General features: G+C 39.6%; 1 protein-coding gene across 1 annotated transcript; it reads left to right on the top strand.

The window, feature by feature from the left end:
• Positions 1-996: 996 nt before the first annotated feature.
• LOC114531207 lies at positions 997-2,735 on the top strand. Its single transcript, XM_028552853.1, has 3 exons — positions 997-1,677; positions 1,815-2,361; positions 2,505-2,735. Exons 1-3 carry the CDS (start codon positions 1,025-1,027, stop codon positions 2,733-2,735), a joined length of 1,431 nt encoding a protein of 476 aa, XP_028408654.1. The 5' UTR covers positions 997-1,024.
• The last annotated feature ends 24,739 nt before the right edge of the window (positions 2,736-27,474 follow it).

Below are 27,474 nucleotides of genomic sequence, written 5' to 3'. Positions count from 1 at the left end.
CTACATGTAATCCATACAAATGACCGTCAGCTATAACAGTGATCTGAAGTTACTCAGAAATTTCCTATTGTTTTTTGTCACATCAAGAATGACAATAGGCAGCTTTAGGATTGAATACTACTATGAATACGAGATTCGTAATTTTTGTGCCTAACTCTGTATTGTTTGTTTAGGCCAGTACGCCATTGTACGGTTTGTAGCTGACTTCGTCTCTATAAACAGACTGAAATTATCCATAATTTCAACCAACCCTGTCGACTACAAGAGGTCTCCCAGGTAAGGATAAGATGCTGTCATGCTTTCTGTGAAAAGAAACAATTGCAACTCCTTCTTACTCTACTGATAATGTAATGTCACTCGCACTGAAAATTGATAATGTAATGTCACTCGCACCGAAAATTGATGAGATTAGAGACATTATACTTGGAGAAAAAACTTTCAGTTCATCAGTTTCGTGGAGACATGGCTACAAAGGCATATGCAAGATACAGTAATTAGTATCCATGGCTACAATCTTATCCATAGAGACAGAACCAATTGCCAACATGGGGGTGTCAGTATTTACATCAGAGATCATATAAGTTACGAAGTAATCAATGACCTTAATAACGATCAGTTTGAAGTTTTGTGGATCAGGCTGAGTGTGCCAAGATGCCAAGATTGCCTAGAGGATATAAAAACCTAGTAATTGGTAAAACCTATGGCGGGTGATGTGTGTCAAAATTCAATAACACACTTTGGCAATGACCATGCAATATTTCGCTATGTTTTTGGTATCCTGTGACAACAATGAAACATTCATCGAAAATCGCAATTTATTTATTGACATAAAATCGTTTGGCGATGTTAAATAATTTCTTAAAATGTTTATTATTTGGCAACAACCGTGATCATTTTGCAATGGTCGTTCATTCGGCAACAATCCCATCGTGCATTGCGCTGCTCCCTGATTCCAGTTTCCAAGATGGCAGCCGACTGCGACCACTGCGACGAAGTACAAACTGCTCTCATAAATCGCCTTGAAATGTTATTAGCTGATGTAACTGAGTGTATCTCCACGGAAGCCGATGTCTCTGTTATTGATAACGTACGCGATAGTTCGGATGATCTTTATCACATCCTGGCAAACCTATCTGCACAAAATAGCCGATATCAATATGAATATGGCGCCAATTTGTTACATAACTCTAGGCGTTTTGTGGATATCTTGCAACGACCCAATCTAATTGATGAAGCACTGGTAAATGCCCAAATATCAAGGCCAGGTAGAAGAAAGTTTGAAGTTTCAAGGAATCAATTGCAGTATTTTGTCGAACACAACTTCACAGCTGTACAAGTAGCCAATATGCTCGGAGTTTCGTTGAGTACGATCCGGCGGCGCATGCGTGAAAATCACATTGACAGCAGTCAGCCATTTTCCCAAACAACTGATGAGCAGTTAGACAGTGTGGTTATTGACATTAAACATGCCCATCCCAAGTGTGGTTATAGAATGGTGATTGGACACTTGCGTTCTCGGGGGTTAAAGGTTCAGCAACATCGAGTGAGAACATCTGTGCGTAGGGTGGACCCAGAGGGCACACTCGTAAGATGGATGGCTGCTGTTCACAGAAGGACATATTCTGTTAAGGGACCAAATTCACTGTGGCATATTGATGGTTACCATAAACTTATCAGGTAGTTAGACCTAATGATCAATATTTATATTATTAATATAATTTAACATATAATAGTTTCACCAGTTATCTTTGATAACCAAATTGAAACTGGTTATAATCCATGTTGACATAAAGTTAACTGTTTATTTCTTGAAGATGGAAAATGGTTATCCATGGTGGAATAGATGGTTACTCAAGAGTTCCAGTATTTTTATCCTGCTCAAACAATAACAGATCTGACACTGTTTTGGAGCTATTTGAACAAGCTGTTGGTTGCTACGGCTTGCCATCTCGGGTTAGAAGTGATAAAGGTGGAGAAAATGTTGGGGTGTCTATGTTCATGTTATCATATGCAGATCGGGGTCCAGGAAGAGGCAGTATGATCACAAGAAAAAGTGTTCACAACCAACGTATCGAGAGACTTTGGAGGGATCTTTTTTACCAAGTAGTCACTTTATTCTATGATCTGTTTTACCACTTGGAGACCTGTGGTGTGCTTGATCCTGATAATGATCTCCATATCTTTGCTTTACATTATGTGTTTATCCCTCATGTAAATCACTCCTTGAGTCAGTTTATGAAGTCTTGGAATGAGCACACACTTTCAGGTACTGGGGGCAAGTCACCAATGCAGCTATGGATTGAGGGACAATTAAGGATGAACACTTCCGAAATGGGATCAGTATTTGAGGAACTGACAGAGGTATGGTAGACACACTGCATTTTCCTCATACAGTACTTAGCTTAACCTACTAACTCAGCTCCCCTGCGCAAACAAGATTCTAAACAGGGGCTAAAAATCCACCCAAAATATAAACAATATCAAATATCACTGTTCCCTTTTAGAATGAAGCAGCAACATTTGGCATAGATTGGGATGGACCATTACCCACTGAGTTTTATAATGGTGAGGAAGCCAACCAGCCGGATAATGTGGAAGTACCAAATGTGGAAGTACCAATTTCCATTGAACAATTTCAACAGCTTAAAATGCATGTAAATCCATGTGAGTTCAGCACAAACTACGGTATAGGGTTGTATATGAGAACATTACAATTTCTTCATAACAGAACATAATTATTAATAGCTCATCGCAGTACGGATACAGAAGTTCAGTTAATTCTGACAGAAACATCTCGAGATATTAGTTATTTTATAAATCTCATTATTATACATTGAGAAAATTGCATAACATGCAAATTGACATATTTTGAAAAAAGAACGAGAACAAGGGAAGATATTATGCACTGATTAACCGTTTGTTGCAATAAAAATTGGATTGCTGACTTTTTAAATCATACTGCCACTTTAACTAAACTGATCCAAAACCTTTATGGTTTGCACAAGCCATCAGAAATGCAATATTGAATTCCTGAAAGACTTCGTGGCTAGTTGGCACCTTTAATTCAAACATGCATGTCTCTGCAAAGAAGTGTGACTGCTTAACAAATTCAACTTTAATTTTTTGTGGTATGCCAAGTGGTGGAATTTCATCTGTTCCAGTCATGAAATGCAGGAAGTGCTTCAGCCCAATCTCCCCTTCATCTGAAAAAAAGTTGAAAAAATATAATTACATACATTCTAAATGAGAATGAGACATCACTTGTTCTTAAACCTGCTTGCTACAACAGTCATTACATATACAGCAATACTACATACCAAAACATCTAGTAATTGTACATAGGGTCATACACACTATTGGAGTACCTTGCTCTAAAGAGTGAATAGAACCAACCAGAAAACTGCAAGCTCTATTGGCCTCCTCACATTCATGGACTGAATGGATATTCTCAAACAAGTCAATGACTTTTGAAGCTGTAAGCTGTGATGGCTGCAAAGTAAAATATCCCTTCATCACTTCAGGAGATGCTTGGATAGCTGAATGCACACCAAGTGTTTTGAGACCCTTACAAAACTGATCCATGGCTTCTTTGCGCTTTGTAAGTGTTTCATAGAGAATAAGGTTCTGTAATGCCATGTCTCTGTTCTCCAAAGTGAGTGCTGAAAGCCAACCAGCTCTAATTAGTTCTTCCATAATTTCAGTGGCCTGTGTTATTTGAGCAAGTTCTTCCATACTTTCTGCTTTGTTTACCTAAATTACATACGGATATTATTAACCATCTATGGGGGATGCATCTGTAGAAAATATTTTGTATTGGCCTACCTGGTAGACGAAAACATACAGAATTGTATGTGCAACTTACCTTGATGATTAATTCTTTGATCTCATAATCAGACACATCATCAACACAGCAATATTCTGATGCTATATTAATGTCTTGACTGACAACGTAGCTATAGGATGCTGGGCTTAGAACTGGGATACCAATATCTAGATGTACGATGAGGTAAGAAATCATCTTGCCAGCCAGAAAGAAAAGGTTGGATTGGATGCCATTTATGTTGAATATTGGCAACTTATTGCCATCTTGCCCTTCAAACAAGTGTGCTTTGGCTGAAAATAGTTACTGTCGTAAGCTTCAATACCAGCTTCACCCTCAAAACGTACTTTTGGGCGATGGGCAGGATTAAATTTTAGGTTCTTAAACGCAGCAACACTATCCTCCCACAGCTCTTGGCGATCAATATAAAATTTCTGAATGCCCAAAACAGGCAATGGTTCCTTTAACCTGTTCATCACACTGTCAAGGTCTTCTTCTTCTCTAGCAATGCACTGTTGGTCTGGAACTGTAAACAGATTAACATTATTAATAATGGAAATTAACAGAATTAATAGGAGTGTTGTTAATGCCAAAATCATACAAGTTATTAGTTTAAAAGGTTGATTTGTTAATCACGAGTATGATTTGGCATAAATAGCATGAATAAAATTCATACTACTACTTACTAATTACCGTATTTACTTGAACAAGCGCCGTGGCTCTTAATAATTTTTTCTCGTCCAACATGCGGTGCTTATTCGAGGGCGGCACTTGTTCGGGGGTGGCGTTTATTTAAAAGAGACATAGCTGTCACACATTTTATTATTCTGCTTTATGTTTTTTCTAGCTGTACACTTTCTTGCTATAACATTAAGTTTATTATATGTTCAACTGCGGAAGTTCATTAATTCTGCCTTCACTCTGATAGGTATAGTTGCTCTATTGGTTGTTGAGAAGGGTGCAATTACAGCTCAGCAATGGTGCAATTAATTGCCCTGCTGTAAACCAATGAAATGGCAGCTAGTATTCTGCTATTTGCCACGAACTACACAGGATATACAATTAATTACACAATACTGTATTCATAATTTGAGTCCTGTCAACCTGGGTTTACTGTACCATTAACCAGCAATGAATCATAAGACCTACAGTATGTCCAAGTTTATTAATATGGAGGTATTCAGGGTGTGTAAAAACTGACAAGAACTTGATTCTATCACTTCTGCAATAAGACAGGAAATTAAAAAGAAACTGAAAAGTTTGCATGAAAAATGAAAGAGACATTTATCTTCAATTATTTCATATAAGATTGATCCCAAACAAAAAAGTATCTACAAATAGCCTATAAGAATGTGAATCTAGGATGATAGGATTTACATATATAGATATATACATGTATTTTAGTAAATTGAGAGTAATTGAAAAGTTCTGTCAGTTAATTTTTATGTAGTACTGTTTGTGCCCTGTTGTGAAAGATTATATTGCTTACCCACTGTCACATCCTCTGCTGGCAGTAAGATGTCGATTGCTTCCCTGACATTCCCACCTTGCATCATAGCTTGCACAAGATCATCAGCAGGGGCATCTGGAAATATATTTCTTAATTCATCGATACCTGGACCCTGAAAAACAACAGCAAATTTATCATAACCATTTACATGAAGCAGCATACTGATAGCTTGATATTGATAATCAAATTATTTTAGTCATATGTGCAAGTGTATTATGGATACAAAAGCAAAGAGAAATTTTACTCACTTCAGATACACCATCAGAAATGCTACACCCACTAGTGAGAGACATGCTAGATGACCCACATGCGGGAAATGCTTCATATAAGTTGGACTCAGGAAGATCATCATCAGAAATATGCAAAACCTTGTTAAACAAAGATAAACACAGAGTTATTCAATATTAACCCATTAATGCCAGCACCGGCCAGAACCAGCCTCTTACTGTAACAGATTTTACTCTGGGTAATGCCAACAGATTTTAGATTGTCAGGGGGAACATCTCAGTGGCAATGGGCTAATGACAAATATCCAAATGAATTACTTTTACTAACTAAATTACAATCATCAATCCCAAATTTACTAATTTACCCACATTTACCAGTCAAGTGAAGAAAAACACAATCACATCCCTCAAAATAACATTCAAACAATACCCAAATTCATAAAATCACATCAGTTTCAATATGATATAGTATACACCCTACAGTATACACAATTATAACTTTATTTCATACTACCAGTAAACACTCGAGTCCTATTGGAACTCAATAACCAGAGTTGGATGTATTTTTCATACCTCATCAGTTGATGTGCTCTCACACACCATTATATGGGCTCTCAGGTGCAAAATTGGAATTCTCTTTTGGCAAGATTTGCATTCTTCAGTTGGGCATGGTTTCTAAAAATAACAATAATAATAATATAATAATAATAATAAAATAATTTATTCAAATTCAAAAAATTCAACCTAACTAATATTAAGCTAAAATTATTGGTTGTGATATTAAAAGTGACATATACTTACAACAAGTGTTTTCTCATCTGTGTTATCAGTATCATTGTTGATAGCGGGTTTTGGCAGGTCCCTTTGAATAGGTCTAACATAGCATTTTGCCTGCTGCAGGATATCTTTCAAGTACTCGATGGTGTAAGTCGATGAACCACGAGGCACGGGTATGACTTCTAGGGTTTTGCTGTTTGCACCAAAACCAGTTCTCAAAAGGTCTATCCCACCAGCGTTTGATAAAAGTGGGAATTCTTCCAACAGCACTCTATATAGTTCGTCGAATCCTTTGTTTTCAATTTCCATCGTGATTTTCTTTTCACCAAGGCCAGTACATTTTAGCTCATACCGTTCTTGCGGGGAAGGTAAACAACACTGACTCTTCTTGCGAATACACACGAAGGCATGCGTCCACGTTGTGCATTTAGCCTTCTTGCTTTTACTACCCTTCCCCTTGTTTCGGTTCCGTTTTCCACCGCTGGAATGTGCCCCACTACCAAAAGAATGCGGAGAGAATCCAAATAGCCGGCGATGCTCCTCGATTGCCCGGTTTTGCACTTCCCATGACCATTGATGTTATGAATATTCATGATACTTGATTGTGATGGTTGCATTGACTGCGTCCATTATCGGAGCCTATTGGTAACTCTTCCCTTTCAAGTACACCGTCCAACCTAATGGTTGATGTGATGTTGATTCTTCTTTCCAGAACATACTCCAAGAGGACAAAGAGCTTCAGGTACATCACTTCCAATGAGAATGGTGACTTTCTTATCTCTAGGCCAGTAATGTTGACGTCCTTAAGATGAGACCATTGTTTAATGTCTGTAGCTGAGGAAATACTCTAGGGGAACCGGCAAACTTTCAATTGTCAACACTTATTCAATCTAATGCCCTTACCAGTGGCAACCCCGAAAACATCAAGAGACAATTGATGACATCTTCACTTCTGCTTCCCAGACATGGTTGATAATGAACTCAACAGGTGTACAATCAGCACCAAGGTCTTAAGCTAAGCTGGATAAACATATAGTTGTATTGGACTCACTGTTCAGGAACGCATACGTTTCTGTCATACAATTGCCATAGGGGGCCGTAACCTTGACTGGTACAACTTGTAAACCTGGATGATGAATTTGTTACACCAACTCTTGATATAGGGAAGTGTGGTATTTTGCATTGATGTTGTGCTGTTATCCTCTGAGCCCGAACCAGGACCTGTTTGATCAGGCTTAGTGTCCTGTTTGGGTGCAGCTTCAGATGATGTAACAAGGGGTGGTGTCTTCTTTGGCAACATTCAATGCCGCATATTTGAGTCCCTCTGCAAATCTTTACAAAATTAACTTTAAAAAGTTCTTCACTGAGACTTTTCCCAAGCCCAAGCAAATATCAATAAAATTCCTTTAGAATGACTGCTATGCCTGCTAATATTTTCGTAAGAAACTCAATATGCTCGTTCCATTTTAACTTCACCCGACTTGTGATGAAAAAGCAGCTCAGCCCTTTGAAGAAATTACGCAGACTACACCAGTGAACTATCTATCTAAGTATTGATGCACAAACAGTATGTTCATCATCTTGGCAAATGTTTGTCCGATCCCCTAAAGTAAACAAGTGTTAGACATTAACAAAGATCTTAGGCCCATCTCATTGACCATCCCATTGTGTAAAATTGCAGAGGATTTTGTAATCACGAGGGATCTTCAACCGACGTTAATGAAATGTATTGATCCTAATTAATACGGGTTTATACCAGGATCAAGTACCACCCTTGCATTGATATCTTTGATCCATTGTTGGTCAGAGACAGTGGACATGGCGGGTCTGTGCGAACACTTCTAACGGACTATCGTAAAGCGTTTGATCTTATAGATCATAATATACTTTATGAGAAGTTACAACGACTTGATTTGAACTCATCTGCTCTAAATTGGATTGTCGATTTTCTACGTGGAAGATTCCAAAGAGTGAAGCTTAATGCAAACTGTTTTTCTACGTGGAAACCAGTTAATACTGGGGTACCACAAGGGACGAAGCTTGGTCCGTGGTTATTTCTAGTAATGATTAATGACCTCTCAATCTCAGATGACCAGTTCATGGGTGACATGATTAAATATGCTGATGACACCAGCATTTGGGAGAATCTCACGAATCAAGTTAATACCAACTCTATCCAAGAAGTGACAGATTCTATTGTGGATTGGTCCCAACGCAACAAGTTTGAACTTAATCCGTCCAAATGCAAAGAAATGGTAATTAATTTCCAACAGAGCGAGCCTGATTTTGCCCCTATTGTGATACAAGAACAAGTCACTGCTCGAGTAGAAGAGGCAACAATACTGGGCGTTTTGATAAGTCAAGATCTAAAAGGGAATGGACATGTTGATAAAATAACGACGAAAGCTGCCAAGCGTCTTTATCTATTAAAGCAACTCAAGAAGTCTCGTCTTGACAGTAACGATTTAAAATGTTTTTACTTTGCATTGATCAGGTCGACTCTCGAATATGCTAGTAAGGTCTTTCATTACGGCCTAACAAAATACCTTTCAGACATAATCGAAAGAATCCAAAAAAAAGCAATGCGTATCATTTTTCCTGATCTATCGTATGAAAATGCTTTGGCTACTCTTGATATGAAGCATTTGTGGGTGAGAAGAGAAGACTCGTGCAAAAAACTTTTTAAATTAATAGTTAACGATGAAAACCATAAACTCCATCATCTCTCACCTATGAAAGTTCCGAATATGTACAATCTTAGAAGTTCGAAACAATTTTACATTCCTAACTATCGCACAAATAGATATAGGGACACAAGTTGAAGTTTATGAGTTCACGGCAACCAGGTATATAATCCATCGTAATTATTGCTACTCTGGTTTTAGTAAATGAAAGTAATCACCACACAAAGATTAACTTTCACAACCCAACGTTTCGACACTCCGGTCTAGTGTCTTCATCAGGGGTGATCTGATGTTGAAACTCGGTTTCTTATAAACTCTCAAAATGACGTCATCTACTGATCAGATGTAAATATTCTTTTGGCAAATAGCTTCCGTCATCCCTATTAAGGGCACAAAGACTCGCATTAATATGCCAGGCTTCCAAACAACGCCTTTGTCCATAAGGATCATTAGTGGTAATGACTTTTGAATCGTTCCACCCAATGTTATGGTTAGTTTGACACACGTGTTCCGCCAAGGCTGATTTTGAACTGTCTAAGTTCGAAACAGCCTTTTGATGTTCTTTTAAACGTGTGCCGAACTGGCGTTTTGTTTGACCTAGATACTCTTTCTCGCAATCACCACATGGTATAGAGTATACAGCATGAGTTTTCTGTTTAGTCGCTACGCGGTCCTCGGGTTTCGCGAAAATATGTCCCAATGTCTGAAAGGGTTTTAAGGCAACTTTTATACCACAATTATTCAGGATCCTCCTGATTACTTCTGCAATTCCCTGAATGTATGGAACTTTAGCAAAACCTGTTTTTGAGGAATCACCCTCTGAGGAATTGCATCTAGTCGAGACAGGGGATTTTAGACAATCATTTAAAAAGTTTAGAGGATAATTGTTCTGTCTCAGTACACTGAGGACATAATCACGCTCGTTGTCCCTATTCGCACCAGTCCCTTCTAAGCGAGTATAAATGAGAGTGCTCTCGCCGGTTTCTCAAACTCTTCGCGTCAGAAGGCACACAGTCTCCTTCAAGTTACACTCATGGATGAACAAGAGCAAATTCCGAAGAATAATGTTGGCCCTGCTCAAGCTCTGTTAGATGTGGCACAAGTACAACCAGCTCCAGCGGCAGAGGCGGGCGATCCTCCAATTCACAATCAAGCGCCTCCGGCTCCTCAACCGGCTGCCGAACTTGAGGTATGTTTGGGCCTGGTGTTGCATGTTAGTTCATAGTTTGGGTAAACGAACCCCCTTTTGTTTTGTTTGCCTAATTCCTAATACCACTATTTTAACTACACGGGTGCGTTATTAAGCTTTTGGATTCTTATCGCGTCGCACTATGTTTATGAGCCCTATTCCGAATTAATTGTGTGAGAAAATTTGTGCCGTTGCCTTCCTTCGAGTTTGTCTTGCTACCTCGTATTTGTATTTGCCTCACAATGTATTACTTCGTTGTTGTGATAAGTAGTTTTGTGCAGTTTTCATTGAATTGAATTTGTGTGATGTTTGCCGGTCCATTTTGTTCGGTTGGTTTGCTTTTACATTTAAGTATTTCCTCGCGTTTTTAGAAGTAAACATGTTTCAGTGTTTTATTGAATTGATTTGTGAAGATGTTTTTGCCGATTCATTCACTCCGTTGTATTTCCCTCTCAAAGTTTTTACCTCGCATTTGTATAAGTCGAGATGTTTGAGTGCTTTATTGAATTGATTTTGTGAAGATGTTTTTGCCGGTTGATTCACTCTGTTGCATTTGCCTCACAAAGTTTACCTCGCATTTTGTATAAGTCGAAACGTTTGAGTAGTCTTATTGAATTGATTTTGTGAAGATGTTTGCCGGTTGATTTACTCTGTTGCATTTGCTTTAAAAGTTTTACCTCGCATTTTTTATAAGTTGAGATGTTTGAGTGATCTTATTGAATTGATTTGTGAAGATGTTTTTTGCCGGTTGATTCACTCGGTTGTACTTGCCTCATAAAGTTTTACCTCGCATCTTGTATAGATCGGGACGTTTCAGTAATCTTTGAATTGATTTTGTGAAGATGTTTTTGCCGGTTGATTCACTCTGTTGCATTTGTCTTAAAAAGTTTACCTCGCATATTTTATAAGTCGAGACGTTTGGGTGCTTTTAGTGAATTGTTTTGTGACGATGTTTTGCCAGTTGATTCACTCTGTTGTACTTGCCTCATAAAGTTTTACCTCGCATTTGTATAAGTCGAGACGTTTGAGTGATCCTATGCAATAAATTTGTGGAGATGTTTTTGCCGGTTGATGCACTCTGTTGTATTTGTCTTACAACGTTTTACCTCGCATATTTTATAAGTCGAGACGTTTGAGTGCTTTTATTTAATTGATTTTGTGAAGAGGTTTTGCCCGTTGACTCACTTTGTTGTATTTGCCGCTTGTCTCACTCTGTTTATTTCCCTTTCGAAAGTTTCCTCGCTAAAATACTTCTAGCTAATGCTAAACTTTTTATTACGGTTACGTCAAGCGGCTGACATTGGGCCGCGGTTGGCGGTCTGCCTTGGACATCCTGCTAAAGGTCTCTATTTACTTGAGTTTACTTCAATTTCATAGGCCCCCACGCTCCAGATACTCCTTGAGCGTATCAAAGTGTTAGAAGACGCCCAAACCGTTCCATCTGTGTCCACACTCCTTACGAAAATTACAAACTATGGTTTTCGCCGTCAGGAGGATTTTGATAAATACGAGGCACTACGTCTTTCCGAGCAACTTGCTGTCAGCGCCAGGCTCTCGTCGCATTCTAAAGCCTCCGCATATGACGCCATTGCCTCTACCTTACGTCAGAAGCTTTCGACCCCGGTTACTCAATTTAAGGCTTATTTTACCGCCTTGTTGGCTGACAAAGAATACGGTAGAATTTTGGACGCAGTACACAGAGTGGATAAAGCCTTTAGACCCGATAATGGGCGCCCACAATCACGGCCGTCTCCGTTTATGCGGCAACAAGCTCCCCCTCGCTCACAGATCACTTGTTTCTCCTGTGGACAGCCTGGCCATATTTCATCGACTTGTTTTCGGCGAGCTCGTTCCGCTGCGTCTCGTTATCGACCTTACACGTATGATGATCCTCGGCGTCCCAGACCACCGTGTGATAATAATTCTTCGAAATCGTCATGATACGAACTATTAATCTCGATCAATTCAGTTGGCTTTAATTGTATTCATTATCATTTGATTATATTTAATTGCTTTATAATTACGTTATGCAAACCTCGTGTATGATTTGTGGTTACATGTTATTAGCGTCACTTTTGACTTTACTATTACTTGACTGTATTTAGTAATCATCCTGATTAAATTATTATATTATGCTAGTCCTGGTATTGTTGTATTTAATTTGTATTGTAAGCCTTTGATCTTCTAAGTAGCATTTACACATCTAGTTGATCTGACCCTGACAAGAGACCTTTTCTTGTCACATCTCTTCCTTTTTGGCAGTTTGAAAGGGAGCCTAATTCTCTGTCGGTTTATCTGACGCTCAAGCTGCCATCCCCTGGGGGGTTTTCAGTACTGTCTTTTCCTTTAGTTCAAATCTTTATTTCCTCTATCCCAGGTTCTCTCATTTCCAGCAATGGAGATCACACCGTTATTTTTCCCGAAATCAGTCACACGTGTTCAGGAGAGCTGGGTACGATCTGATGGAACTGCACTTCCGCCCCGAAGCATAGCAGCGAATAACTCTCACTTGAGTGAAGCATTCTTTAATTCCGTCCTGGCTGGTGAACGTTCCGCTGACGTGGGTTTGCATGCATTCCGCGACCCTTCCCTTTTTGTTGCTGGTGGTTTACATGATCATCCGCACGCATGGTCTAAATTGGCCTCCTTCCTCCCACCAGATCAATCTGTTGAAATTTTAGATTGGGTTTACAATAAAGTAGATGTGAACCGTTATTTTGCCCACTTCAAAGGTGGTTTTAAGGGTGAATGGTTTGATACGGACACGCCGCCTGCAAGCATTTTTCCAAATAATCCCTCTTGTATTCCTTTTGCTCAATTTATATCCTGCTATATACTTATATCCATGATACTATCCTGCAGCGACTTGCCTCTGGCGCCATCTCTCTTTGGGGGAAAGTGGGCGAACTACAGCCGCCGCACCTTGTCATGCCTTTAACTGTTGAGCCATCAAAGCCGCGTTTATGTAATGATAATCGCTTCCTCAACCTCTGGATGGTGGACCGTCCTTTTCGCTTAAAGTCATCTCCCACGATCTCACGTTATATGTTTCTCCTGGTTCATACCAAACCGTTTGTGATGATAAATCTGGTTATGACCATATTCTGATTACAGAATCCAGTAAACCGTATTTTGGCTTCGAGTGGGCTGGCTGGTACTTTACATCTAGTACCATTCCTTTTGGATGGAAGTTATCTGCGTATGTCTACCATACCACCGGTTCCCTAGCTTCACAGTATTTTCGCACCGTCGGCATTCCGTGTTCACTGTATATTGACGATCGACATTCCTCCCACATTCGCTTTTCAGCGTCTTCACCGCCGCCTATCGTCCGTGCCGCTACATCGATTGACCAGTGCAATTTCACTTTGGCAAATGTAGCCATTTTCGTGGTGTGTTATATTCTCATCACTTTGGGATATACTATCGGTTTAGATAAATCTATCCTTGTTCCCTCGCAGTCCGCTTGTTGCCAAAGAAGAAAGAAAAGTTTTTGTTACTTGTACGTGACATTCTTTCTCGTAAGCACGTTTCTTTGCATCTCCTTCAGAAGCTGTCTGGAAAATGTGTATCGCTCTCCGCAGCTGTTCCAGCTGCTCGGCTTTTTACTAACGAGATTAACATGGCAATTTCCAAGGCTGGCCGTTCTTCTAAGCCACTTCGGATATCGCAAGATCTTCGTCGGGAGATTGAGCATTGGTTATTTCTCGAAACGTGGACAGGTTCTCTCCCATGGCGAACAGAGACACATTATCAGATCAAACTTCACTCGGATGCATCTCCCTACGCTTGGGGAGGTGTGCTCAACCCTGGTGAAATTTCCGTTGGTATTTCTGACTACTGGCGGGACAACGATTTAGCGAAAGATATTGTTACCAAAGAGGCACTTGCTCTTTCTAATGTGCTCTCTGCGTTTGCTCACTGTCTTGCTAATTCCTGGGTTGATGTTTATGTCGACAACCGTCCCCTAGTTGATGCTTGGAAGAGTCAAGGTGCACGGTCTCACTCATTTTCTGACGCCTTGAAGAGTGTTTTTATGGTTGCCTCATCTGCGAATTTTCACCTCAACCTCATTCACATCCCATCCCACCAAAACGTTGCGGATCCTCCTTCTCGTGTTTTGTCTCTTCAGGATGCCATGTTAGCAGCAGAGACGTGGGAAAAAATTCAATCTCAGTTCGGTGGAGCTCGAGGCCATTCAATTGACCTTATGGCGCTACCTTCAAATGTTATGGTTGACAGCCATCAGTTGCCGCTGCCATTTTTTTCGCCTTTTCCAACGCCAGCTTGTCTCGGGGTGAATATTTTTGCCCAATGTGCTTCGCAATATCCCGAAGATGTTTTTTCCAACCCCTATGTTTTTCCACCTATAGTCTTGATACCCAGAGTCCTACGGTATCTTCGTTCCATTGGGGTACCTTTCACCATCGTCGTTCCCGATATTACCCCGACCTCTTGTGTGGTCTGTTATCTGTTTTGCCTCTCAATCCAGCATCCTTCTTGGTTACAGGGCCAGTCCTCTCTCTTTGTCCCTTCAAAGACAGGTTTCACTTCGAATTGGCCTCTGCCTTGGGATCTATGGCTTCCGTTTGACATTAATCTACCTGAACAAACTTTGTCTTGGCTGAAAATGATTTGATTTTTTGTATTGATCAATTTTTTCTTTTTCCATTATAACTTCAATAAAGATTGTCATGTTTGTTTCCTATTTTTATGTTTTTGCTCTAGGGTTCACCTCCTGTCGCACGCCTCTTTCTACCAGCAGTATCTTGTCCAACGTGCCATCATTCTAATGATTACAATTTTATGTTCTGTCAATTGTGTGGTTATCGTCGAAAATCTCTTGCCCCTGTATCACATCCTGTCTTGACCGAAGTCGACCTTTCGGCAATCGACGCGCGCCTAGGAGTTCTACACAATATGTCCACCTCAACCGCGTACGAGAAACAAAAGATGTCACTCAAAAGCGAGTTCAAAAGTTTCCTGTCCGCTCTCCCATCGAGGAAGACGTTGTTTACAGCTGTTCCCCTAGACATTACTCGGTTTTTAGTCTGGAAGGATAACGGTGGTAAAACACAAGTGCACCAATCCAACTGTCCACACCTTGGCCTTCATGGGATAAAACCTTGCGGTTGTCCAGTTCGGCTATCGTACAAAACTGTTGATTCTTTTATCGGGAAGTTACGTGCTATTTTTAAATCCGTTGGCCGCGAAGGGGACTGGGATATAGCTTTAGGCTTGGGAAATCCCGCCGCCTCTATAGAAGTCAAGCGTTATCTCAAGGCCTTCACATCGGAACAACTTCAGGCAGCTGTCACTCAGCAGCAAGCTACTCCGTTATTTGTGAACAAGCTCCTGCTCCTATCCCGTCACCTCGAACGGAAAATGAGCGCTACGAACGTTTCCCCGATCTCACTTTTCACCTTTGCTCGGGATTCCGCCTTTTTCAAAACGCTCTTCTTTAGTGGCGACAGGGCAAATGATCTCAACACAGTCAAGACGCAAGAGATTTTGAGGTTTCTGCAAGATGATGGTCTCTTGTTTAACCACGTTTGGGGGAAAACTCTCAGGGATGGATCCTCGAACCTATTTGGTGTTCATCGTCATCAGAATCCGTCTCTCTGTCCAGTAAAGGCTATCGAAACCTACATGGCGTCTTGCTCGGAGCTTGGGTTGGATCTCTCGAACGGTTTCCTCTTTCGTGCTACTTCTCCTCGCTGTGGCATCCAGAACAAACAGCTGTCCTCTTCCACCATGCAATCCCGTCTTCAACTGTATCTTAAAGAGGCGTCCATCTACGCAGGCGAAACCCTTCATAGTTTTAGAGCTGGGGCCGCTATCACGCTAGCTCTTTCAGGAGCTCAATTGGGGGATATCATGTCTCACGTGGGCTGGAAGACCTCTTCAACTGCATCATATTATCTTAAATTAGCTAATGTTTTGCGCCCCGGTGGTCCATCTGACCTCTTGTCGTCGGAGGAAACGTCTGTTCGGCTATCTACTTCTGAATATAGCGACCTTAATGTCCTACATGATTTTGTCCTTGCGTTTCCTTCAGTAAAGAAACTTTAGTTATTTTACTTTTAAGTGTGTTTGTAATCTGTCGTTATTTGGTATTGTTTCAGGTTGGGTTTTGTTTTAGAATGGGCAGTTTGGGGGTCCGGGGTTGGGAAACCTACTGTGGGGTCGCATTGTTCCACCTGGCAGGGTATTTCGGCGATCGTTATTATCCCCATTCTAATTTAGACGAGCGTGGAGGGACCGGTGTGAATAGTATACTATTCGCACCAGTCCCTTCTAAGCGAGTATAAATGAGAGTGCTCTTGCCGGTTTCTCAAACTCTTCGCGTCAGAAGGCATCTCAGTGCCGAGAGGTGTCACAAAGATTTTCCTGGTTTTATCCTCCCGCGGTCGTCTACCGGCGGTCGCGTTTGTTTACCCTCCCCATTTTTATCTCACCCTCCCTGTTTCCTTTCCTGTCACCAAACGCGATCGTTATTATTCCCATTCTAATTTAGACGAGCGTGGAGGGACCGGTGTGAATAGTATACTAGCAACGCGATTGGATGGTAACGATTCAGCTCTTTGAAACAAAGTTTTTGCAGCAGACTTTTTATGACTTTTTGGATGGCGTGAGTAGAAGGATAGATATTTGTCCGTACGTGTAGGTTTACGGTAAACGTCAGTTTCTAACTGCCCTTCGATATTTCTATGAACATAAGTATCCAAAAAAGGCAACTTTCCCTCACTCTCTAATGCAAGTCTTTGTGCCCTTAATAGGGATGACGGAAGCTATTTGCCAAAAGAATATTTACATCTGATTAATAGATGATGTCATTTTGAGGGTATATAAGGAACCAAGTTTCAACATCAGATCACCCCTGATGAAGACACTAGACCGAAGTGTCGAAACGTTGGGTCGTGAAAGTTAATCTTTGTGTGGTGATTACTTTCATTTACGAAAACCAGATAATTACGATGGATATAGGCACATATAGAAGAAATGCAAGAATCCAACTTTTAACACAAGGCATCCTTTTAATGTACAGTTTCAATCATCATGCTCATTTCAAGTTGGGTGGAAAGTCTCCTTACCTGTTACCACATAGCTTTTCGTCAAAGGCTTTTGAAGGTCCCTAAAGACATTTTTTTGTCCCAACTTCAACTTCTATCACAGTCAAAGAAGCTGATACTAAAACCATTCTTTATGAATTTTGCCTTTGCTTTTCCCTCTACCACAGACCTTGCATTTGGGTAACACAACAAAACAACCTCTCGAGTAAATATATTACTGCTTTTGGCTTTGAACCTTGTTGATTTTGTGTCAAGGAATTGGAGGTATTTTGTCATCAGGATAGTCGGGCTTTTGCTGCAGGTGTGTAATTTGGAAAAAATGAGGTTATAGTTTTCCACGCACCTTGTTATGCAAATATATATATATATATATATATATATATATATATATATATATATATACAGACAGCAGAAAAAGTAGCATTCAAGCGTCGACTAAAAAATTGCAAATAGATGCGGACGCGTTAAAGTTTAAATATAAAGCACATGCCAAGCATTTTGTGGAAGTCGAGGATCTCGTCGTGACGTTTATTGGATTGCTGGAGAGTGAAAATCCGAAGCCTCAACAGGCTATCGAGGTTGCTAAAAAACCTTGGTATTAATTTAGAAGCGACAGAAGCTTATAAAGTTGGTGGATAAGAGTGCAGCTGGATGGTTAGTCGTAGACGAGTACGAAAGCAATGAATTGGCAGGGAATTCAGAGGATGATTAGAGAATCAGAAAAGCCCAGGACAAAGCGGTTAGGAAGAAGAAGCAAATGCAACAGGCCAGAACTAAGCAGCAACAAACTAATCTCTCAAGTTCTAGTATGGTGCGTCCAGAAGATCAACAGCTTCTTCGAGGTACTTTATTAATATTCTTCCTTTCTTTGTGAGTTCAAGGCTTGTTGGCCTAAAACAAGTCTAGCCTAAAACAAGTCTAGCCTATAAACAGCTGTCTGTTTATGTTTGTATAAGTATAGCAGTTTACCGAATTAATAGGGAAATGCTTTAATTTTGTTTTGCCTTTTATTTCATGTATGATGGTTCTTAAAGGCGGTCAACAAGCTCGTTCGCGGGCCCAACAACATATGTTTCACGTGTGAGTACAGAGGGCACAGGAGCAAAGACTGCACTGTTGGATATCGTTCAAGACAAGGAGGTGTCGGGCCTCATGGCAACTACTTCGAAAAGTCTATTTGGAGTGCAGCAAATACAAGTGGAGAGCAGAGAAGAAAGTGAACAGCAGGATTTGTCTGATGACGAAGCGTGTGTTTTACCGGTACAATCGAAACAAAATGGGGAATTTGTTAGCAAAATGGCTGGTGTTAATCAGCCATCTAGTGGTTCTTGTGTAAGGGGTAGACTTAAACAGCATATAAAATTTTGGGAGAAGATTGAAGCTCCAAGATTTATACTGGATACGATACGGGAGGGGTATAAACTTCCTCTTAAGTCTGAGCCAGCCTTTTTGTCCCTGAGGAATAATCGTTATGCACTTTTGCATAGCCAGTTTGTTACAGAAGCAATATTAGAATTATTGGAAGGGGATAGAATCTCTGAAGTCAACAATAGGGCTGACCTGCATGTACTGAATCCGCTTTCTTTGTCGGTTCAGCCATCCGGGAAGGAAAGATTGATATTAGATCTGAGATCCGTTAACGAGTGCCTTCTCAAGAAAAAAGTAAAGTTTGAAGATCATAGAAAAGCTTTAGATTATTTCACCTTAAGTGGTTTCATGACTAAATTTGACCTTAAAAGCGGATACCATCATATTGAGATTTTTCCACACCATACAAAGTATTTGGGTTTCTCATGGACGTTTCCGGACGGTTTGCAGTGGTATTTTATGTTCAATGTATTACCCTTTGGGTTATCCACAGCGCCGTATATCTTTACGAAATTATTGCGTCCGTTAGTTAAACTCTGGCGATGCCGGGGTTTCCATTCCTTGGTTTATTTGGACGACGGCCTTACCCTCAAAAAGTCCTATGAAAAAGCTTTTTTGCGGCCCATCATATTAGGGGAGATTTATACGCGGCGGGCTTTATTGTCGCAGAGGAAAAAACTATATGGATACCGACTCAGGTAATCGAATGGTTAGGCATCAGTTGGAATGCTAAAGAGGAATTTATTTTTATAAAGGAGAAATGAATCAGCAAAGCTAAAAGGCTTCTTCAAGACGCTATTGAATATCCTTTTAAATCGGCTCGAGAATTAGCGAGTATAGTTGGATGCATTATTTCTATGAGTCCGGCTTTGGGACAACTAACTAGAATAATGAGTAGACATTGTCAAATGTCCGTAGCGGCCGCTCAACGTTGGGATAATAAGTTTGTGTTGGACAAAATGAAATCTTGTCCTGAAATCTTGCTTCAGCGTTACCTTGGGAAAGCGGGCATTGTCATTAACGATAGCGCAGACTATTTATTTAGAAACATTATTTATCTTAAATCTACTTCTAGTAATACTTTAGGTAGAAGAGCGGTGTCCTATGGCAGGTTCCGCAAGATGTTTAAAGTGAGATGCTTAGTAAAGACACGTACATTGAGGAAGATATGCTTCATAGACTTTCAGTTTCCAAAAGTTTAAATTTGTAATGATATTAAGATATGTTGAGTTTCGTGTTGAAATTGAAACCTATGTAATAAAGATATGGTTCGGGTGTGGGTTCTTGTTGGCCTAAAACAAGCCTAGCCTATAAACAGCTGTCTGTTTATGTTTGTGTAAGTATAGCAGTTTACTGAATTAATAGCAAGATGCTTTTCATTCGGACGAATACAATGAGGGAGAATGAAATGCTGGCTTCTGTGACAGGTTTGGTGACCGCTTTAAGACCTAAGGCTGCTCGTAAAGAATTTGAGGGAGTTGGGAGAACCATGTTTGTATTGTTCAAAAAGGGGTTATCAATATTTCTGTTGCCTTGTCCTGGAGAATCTTCTGAATACACTGAGGGAAAAGCATAAAACATTTAAATCCCATCGTATTGTGAAAGCATTCACCGCCACAAAACCTGGGTTGGGTTGCCATCCAACATATGTGGGCAATTGTGTATTCAATCTACTTGCAAATAAATCTATTTCCAGCATTGGATATTTGTTCTGAATAAGCTGAAAACATTTATTTGACATCCATTCATGCTGATCATTCCATGTTGCATGATCATTTATCAGCCTCTACATTAGTCTTCCCTGGGATGTGCACAGCTGATGTACATGTGACAAGGAAGTTCAGATCGTAGGCTCGAAATTCCCCCACCCCATCCCCGCTAAGCGTTGATTTGACTTATGCATGAACGTGCCTGCACCCCCGGCCGCAGTTAAGCAGTTTGCCGCCGAAGTAAACAAATATGGATGACAGGACATACTTGTTAGCTGCAATCCACGATGTTGTTCATGCTTTGGATCGATTTCAGTCGTTGAGTGATGAGACAACTGACTTACAACCAGTTATGTTTAAATTAGACTACTTGCAACGACTTGTTGTTGGTCTGGATATCGATGACACATTGACAGATCTGGTTGGAATAGCTTGTCGAAAACTGTCTGAGATTGACGACAACAGGCGGTTAAATTGCAATGAGGGATACATGTCATCTCTGAACAGGAATGGCCAACGTGGAAGACCATCATACAAGATAAGTGAAGAACAACTTACACATTTGCTCGAGCAAGGTTTCAAAGTTCGCGATATAAGCAACATTTTAAAAGTGAGTTGTCGGACTGTGGAAAGGCGAATGTCCACTTTTGGATTGAGTGTTTCGGGTAAGGGTTAGTTAAATAATCCCTCAAGTGTGAAATTTACCACCCTCGCCCTCGGAATATGTATTTATGTCAAATATACCACTGTATATTGAACATATATGTAGCTATACAATATCATAGAATGTATGTAAAATGTAAAATATCCCAAGCCCAGAGGCAGCCAGTAAGGTCAATTTCCACACCCACAGGAAGACATGAGTTTTCCAATTCCCTTAGCGACCATCATTCCTTTTGTCTGTACCCACCCCCTGGGGCTTAATATTGACAAGTGCATCAGTTTAAAATAAATATACAGTAACATTAATTCATTGATGCCTCTTTACAGATTTTACTCTGTTTAATGCCAGGTGATTTTACTTGTAATATGGGAGACAATTTGACTCATCTTGAGAAAACCTCTCATGTCTATGGGATAGAAAAATTGGATCACTCCCTCTTAGAGTAATAATGATTTGAATCACTTGTTAATAACCATGTGAAATGTGGTCAAGCATGCATGCATTCACAGTCTACGGCATTCAATGATCATCATGTAAATAAATTTCGCACCACTGTAGGCATGTACAGCAACATTGATGACAATCAGTTGGATCAACTTGTGGTGGATGTTAGTAATCAACACCCAGGGTTTGGTATACGGATGATAAAAGAGTATCTAAGAGGCAAAGGTCATCGGATACAATGGCAAAGGATAAGGTCATCCCTTTTAAGAACTGATCCTATTGGCTTAATGGAAAGATGGAGGAACACAGCAAGAAGGCGTCATTACAGGTTGTGTTATCCATCATCGTTGTGGCATATTGATGGAAACCACAAGCTGATAAGCAGTGCTGTAAGTAACTTCGTTACAAGTAACTAGTTACAGGTAATCGTTACATTTTTGAGTAACGGTATCGTTAACTCGTTACATTTTTGGAAGACTTAACTGTAACGGTAACTAGTTACAAAAAATACCTTAAAAACGAATCGATTACAAGTTACAATTGCCAAGTGGGCAAGTCGTGTGATTGTTACTTTTTGTTTTGAAAAATATATATTAATTAGTCTATTAGCTCATTTAGCTGTATGACATTTATAGCTTTATAAATCTTTTTTATTCTTTTGTGGTAAATCTTGATGGGAATTGAGCGCGTGTATGCCTTTAGTGGCGACTACTGGCGGCGGTGACGCGTCGGAATTCGTCGGAAATAATCGTCGCCGCACGAAGCATAATACCACGTGCTTGAAAAATATTTTGCACAATATTTTGGAAATTTTGCTTTATAATACGTTATGTCGACGCTTGAATCGGACGAAGATCTCGAAGAAATTTATAATCTAGAAACAGAAGAAACTGACAGGGTGGCTCATCCATGGCCTTATTTATCAAGTATATTCGCCATTAAGTCTGTCAGTGGAACGAAGGTTAAGTTATCTTGTTTACTTTGCGTTCCAAAGCCAAAAGAATGTTGTGCAAGCTTGACTTCGCTATCAAATTTGCGTACTCACGTCAAGGTAAGTGGTTTGATTAAACTTAATTTACATATAAATGATATAATTAATATTAATAACCTGAACCAGTATGGCAGTATAGAAACATTAATTTTTGCTTTAAGTGCTGTTGTTCATGGGCCGCAATTGCCGCATGGCTAATTTTCTTGACACTGGTTAATTGTTTTTAGAGAGCCCATCCACATGACTTGTCCACGTTCAACAAACTCTGCGAAAGTGGGAAAAAAAGAAAGCCCTCCAGTCACAGTAGCTCCAGTGAAGGACCAAGTACTTCAAAACAGCGGAGAATTGATACAATAGTTGCTGGACAACTTCAAGGCAATGCTAACTTGGTTAGTCAAACTCAAGTGGATAATTTGTTGATGAAATTCATTACGGAAGGTCTTATGCCTTTTTCTTTAGTTGAACAACCTGCATTTAAAGAATTTGTCACAGGTCTTCAGCCTAATCGCTCAGTGATGTGCAGAGCTACAGTGGTGAAGAAAATCAGCGAGAAAGCTAGGCTAGTAAAGAAAAACATAAAAACAGCTATGGATAAAGTGGAGCATATTGCAACAACAACGGACTGTTGGAGTGCTCGCCGTCGCTCATACATAGGTGTAACAGCTCATTGGATTGACTCTGAGACACTTCAGAGGAAAAGCTGTGTGCTTGCTTGCCGCCGTCTCAAGGGTAAACACACCTTTGATGTACTTGCTGCCCAATTGGAGGATATTCACACAGAATTTGAAATTAGATCGAAGGTTGTGAAAACCACAACTGATAATGGTTCCAATTTTGTTAAAGCCTTTTCAGTTTTTTCTGTCTCCTCCAATTCAGAAGAGGAAAATTCGGACGAGTCTGAAGATCCAGATGAAGAAGGTTCCTTTGAAAACGTCTTTGATGATCTTACTGAAGCGAACAACGGTCTGGAGTACCAACTTCCACCACATCATCGCTGCTCAGCACATACCCTAAACCTTATCTCAACAACCGATGCCGAAAAGGCGGAAGCAGACCCAAGCTACAAGAGACTGAGCAGAAGTACCTTTGCTAAGTGTCAAGCCCTCTGGAACAAGTCATCTCGTTCTGCACAAGCTGCAGAAAAAATTAAAGAATTGTGTGGCTTAAATCTGATTAAACCAAATGCAACTCGATGGAATTCTATATTTATGTCTGTTCAACGCCTGAACCGAATAATTAAAGAAAAGGGAGAGAATACTATTCATAATGTATGCTTGGAGTTGGAGGTTTCTAAGTATGTTTGCAACGAATGGTATTAACAATATATTATGGCATGAAATAAACCTGATTCATTTTCATTTGGCTTTGCTTACTTTACTCTTGTTTGTTTTACTTTAGACTTAAACCTGCAGAGATCTTATTCCTCAAAAATTATGAACAAGTCATGAAACCAGTAGCTCAAGCTCTGAACATCCTACAGGGAGAAACAAACCATTCCAACGCCTACATGGGATATCTGGCGCCAACAATATCTATTCTGAGAGACAAACTTGCAAAGAAGTTGGATATTCCTTCTGTCAAGCCCTTGGTACAAGCACTCTTGAATGGAGTAGATAGACGGTTTGAATCTATTTTTGAAGACAGGAAGGTTATTGCTGCCGCTATTCTTCACCCTAAATTTAAGGAGGATTGGACAACGGATAATGATGTTATTGAGAAAGGTAATGCTCACTAAAAGGTTTTTATTCAAAAATGGCATGCTATTAGTATATATTACATTAGTATTTACTATTAGAGTAGGAGTACTAATATATAGTATAAATATGTAGAAAGTCTAGAAAGGTGCCACAATCGTCCAGTATGCATTTTAGTTCTTCCAAATTTTAGGTGTTGCCTTTATAAATGAAAAGCTAGAATGTTTGATGCAGCCAGGGGCTGCTGATGATGCGAATCAAGATTCCTCTGCCTCAGATGATAAAGATGATAGTGATTTCTTTCAGAAGAAAAATAAAGTTACAAGTGATGCATCAAGTTTAAGGTCATTTCTCGATAGTCCGGTTGAAAGTCTCAGTGATTATTCAAGGTGGCCACTACTTCGCAAACTGTTCATTGAGTTGAATACACCCTTACCAGCCAGTGCGACTTGTGAGCGCCTTTTCAGTTCAGGTGGATTGCTCTTCAGGCCACATCGATCAAGTATGACTGACAAAAATTTTGAAAATAGCCTACTTGTGAAATGCAACAAAGACTTTATTTAGGCTATAATAAACATTTATTATGTCAGTGTTTCTGGTTTATGACTATGAGTGACTCACTAAGTTATTATATGGGACAATTATTAATCACTTAGTTCATCTTGTATTTATATTGTTTGTTTACAGACAGTTTAAAATAAATATTATGTTCATGATATAAGAGGAGGAAACTCAGTAAACTAAGAGGAAATAAATCATGTAACTTTGTAACTAGTTACAAAAATTTCATTGTAATTTGTAACTGTAACTAGTTACTTTTTCCCAAGTTTAACTTGTATCTGTAACTAGTTACATTTACCACAATGTAACTGTAACTGTAACTAGTTACAAATATACTGTAACTGTAACAGCACTGCTGATAAGGTACAGTAATTTTATACGGTACATGGATGTACTTGCAGTTCATGTTTTTTACTTTTACTTTCAATTATTTACTTGAATAACTAAAAATATTTGCCACTTCAATCATTACATCACACAGTATGCAAGGCTTGTGACTAATATTCTCATCACATGCCCCCTTGATCCCTCCCCCCAGAAAGAAAGCCAACAAATCTGCAAAATGAGGAGTAGAAGTTTTGAACATCTACTAGCAATCCATATGGTGGTGGTTATTAATTTACCCATCAGATAAAACTAAAAGACAATGGCACTGAATCTGAAGTTTATACTGTTTATGTTAAATTACAGGTGGATAATAGTCATTCACGGTTGTATTGATGGCTACTCAAGAATCCCTGTTTACCTCAAAGCATCAAGCAATAACAGAGCAACAACTGTTTTATCATGTTTTGTTGGGGCTGTGAATGAGTATGGGCTACCTTCCTGTGTGCGATCAGACAAAGGTGGTGAAAATGTGGATGTCTCTGCATACATGCTAAGTCACATTCAACGAGGCCCTGGCAGAGAAAGCATGATAACTGGTAAACCACCTTAGGGAAACATAAAATTATTAATAACGGTTGCAATCAAAGTTACTTATTCAGGTGACACATATGTAACTCATTGCTGTAGGGAGGTTCCCCATGATGAGTAAAATCATCTGGTGTTAGAGTAAAATCTGGTGGCATTAGACTGAGTAAATTATGTTAAGAGGCTGGTTCTGGCCGGCACCGGTGCATTAGTGGGGTAATACATACATTTTGTTATATTTTTTATTGGTATGTTGGCTATAGCCTATCACAGTATATAATTACAACCCTTTAAATTGTAATTTGCTAAATGTAATTATTCGTCACGTTTCTGTATATCAGTAAAAAAACACAGAGAGTAAACAGATGGAGCATTAATGAGTGGTGGCCTACATATCTTGCATGTGAGTAACTTTTAGTTAGGGAAAGATTTAACATTAAATATGTTTTGGTATTACTTTGAGGCAAGAGCACACACAATCAGAGGATCGAACGTCTCTGGAGAGATGTGTTCAGTGGATGCCTTAGCCTTTTTTATGAGTTATTTTATACCATGGAAAATCAAGGAATTCTAGATGCTGATAACAATGCTCATTTGTGGTGCCTTCATTTTGTGTTTTTCCCATCATTAACAGACACTTAGATAACTGGGCAAAAGCATATGTTCGCCATCCCTTGAGTACAGCCAGAAACAGATCTCCCATGCAGCTGTGGATCAGTGGATTGGCTGAAGCAAGAGGTACACAACGTCCAGAGGATTTGGAATGTCAGGTATTATATATATATATATTGCTATAATCCAAATTGTATTTTTCACATACTGTAATATTAGGTTATATATTTGATGGCTTTATTTCTTTATGATAGGGTGATTATAGCAACTATGGTATTGACTGGCAGGGGCCTATTCCAGAGGCAGAACCAGAGCTTGTTGAGGTTCCACAAACAGATTGCCCCTTTTCTGATGCCTATGTTAATATGTTACCAAGAACTGTGAATATGACTTACAGTGAGGGGGCAGAAGCCCTCACTCAAATGATCAACAACTGCAATAATTAAGACATTTAAAAAGGTTCTTTTACTGAGTACACTGGCACAGTATAATATACAACAGTGTGACCAATGACTGTACTTTGAGGATAAATAGGAAATTTAAATAGTAACAGAATCTGGCTTTTTGTCCAAAGTCATTTGTAACAATGTTTAAACAAAACTGAACCCTACTGAGCCATACGCCAGTGCCACATCCATGCTCTTCTTGAACTGGTCATATGTGTTGTGTTTTTCAGGCAACACAATCTTCTTAAAAAACATGTCTCTGAGAGAGGTAGCATATTAGCACCACCATCAAATGTGACCAATAGTTCACTACCACTAGACTGGATCATGGAAACCCCTGTCCAGAATACTAGAAGGTCAGCAAGTTGAACAGAACCTAAACAATAAAATATATTAAAAAATAATAAACCCCGTATATGATATTTTCTGCAGATGTTATGGGATAGATAGTGCTGCTAACATAATGTAGCACCAAGGGGGTAGTCTTTGACTCCTCAGGTGTTATATTTTAAGTTTAATACACGCTTTTTTGTAAGGAAGGTTTTTCATTCAGGAACTCTTCGACAACTATGACTTATTCACTTTTGCTTACCATCTGTCCTTGACTCTAACTCTTTGGTGTATTGCATGAGGAAGTCAGCCATTCTTCTGGTACTTTCACTTTTTTCTTTTCCTTCGAATACTACAGCTTGGATGATTTCACTGGCCTCAATATGTCGCTCTGCCTCTCTTGGAAATACCACTTTTACCAGGGATGCATTCTTCTTCAAATATGTTGAGAGACTTACTTCAT

This window comes from Dendronephthya gigantea, unplaced genomic scaffold, assembly GCF_004324835.1.
Source record: "Dendronephthya gigantea isolate DGI-Jeju-01 unplaced genomic scaffold, DenGig_1.0 000069F, whole genome shotgun sequence".
Taxonomy (NCBI): Eukaryota; Metazoa; Cnidaria; class Anthozoa; order Malacalcyonacea; family Nephtheidae; genus Dendronephthya; species Dendronephthya gigantea.
This window is presented reverse-complemented; position numbering and strand designations above follow the sequence as displayed.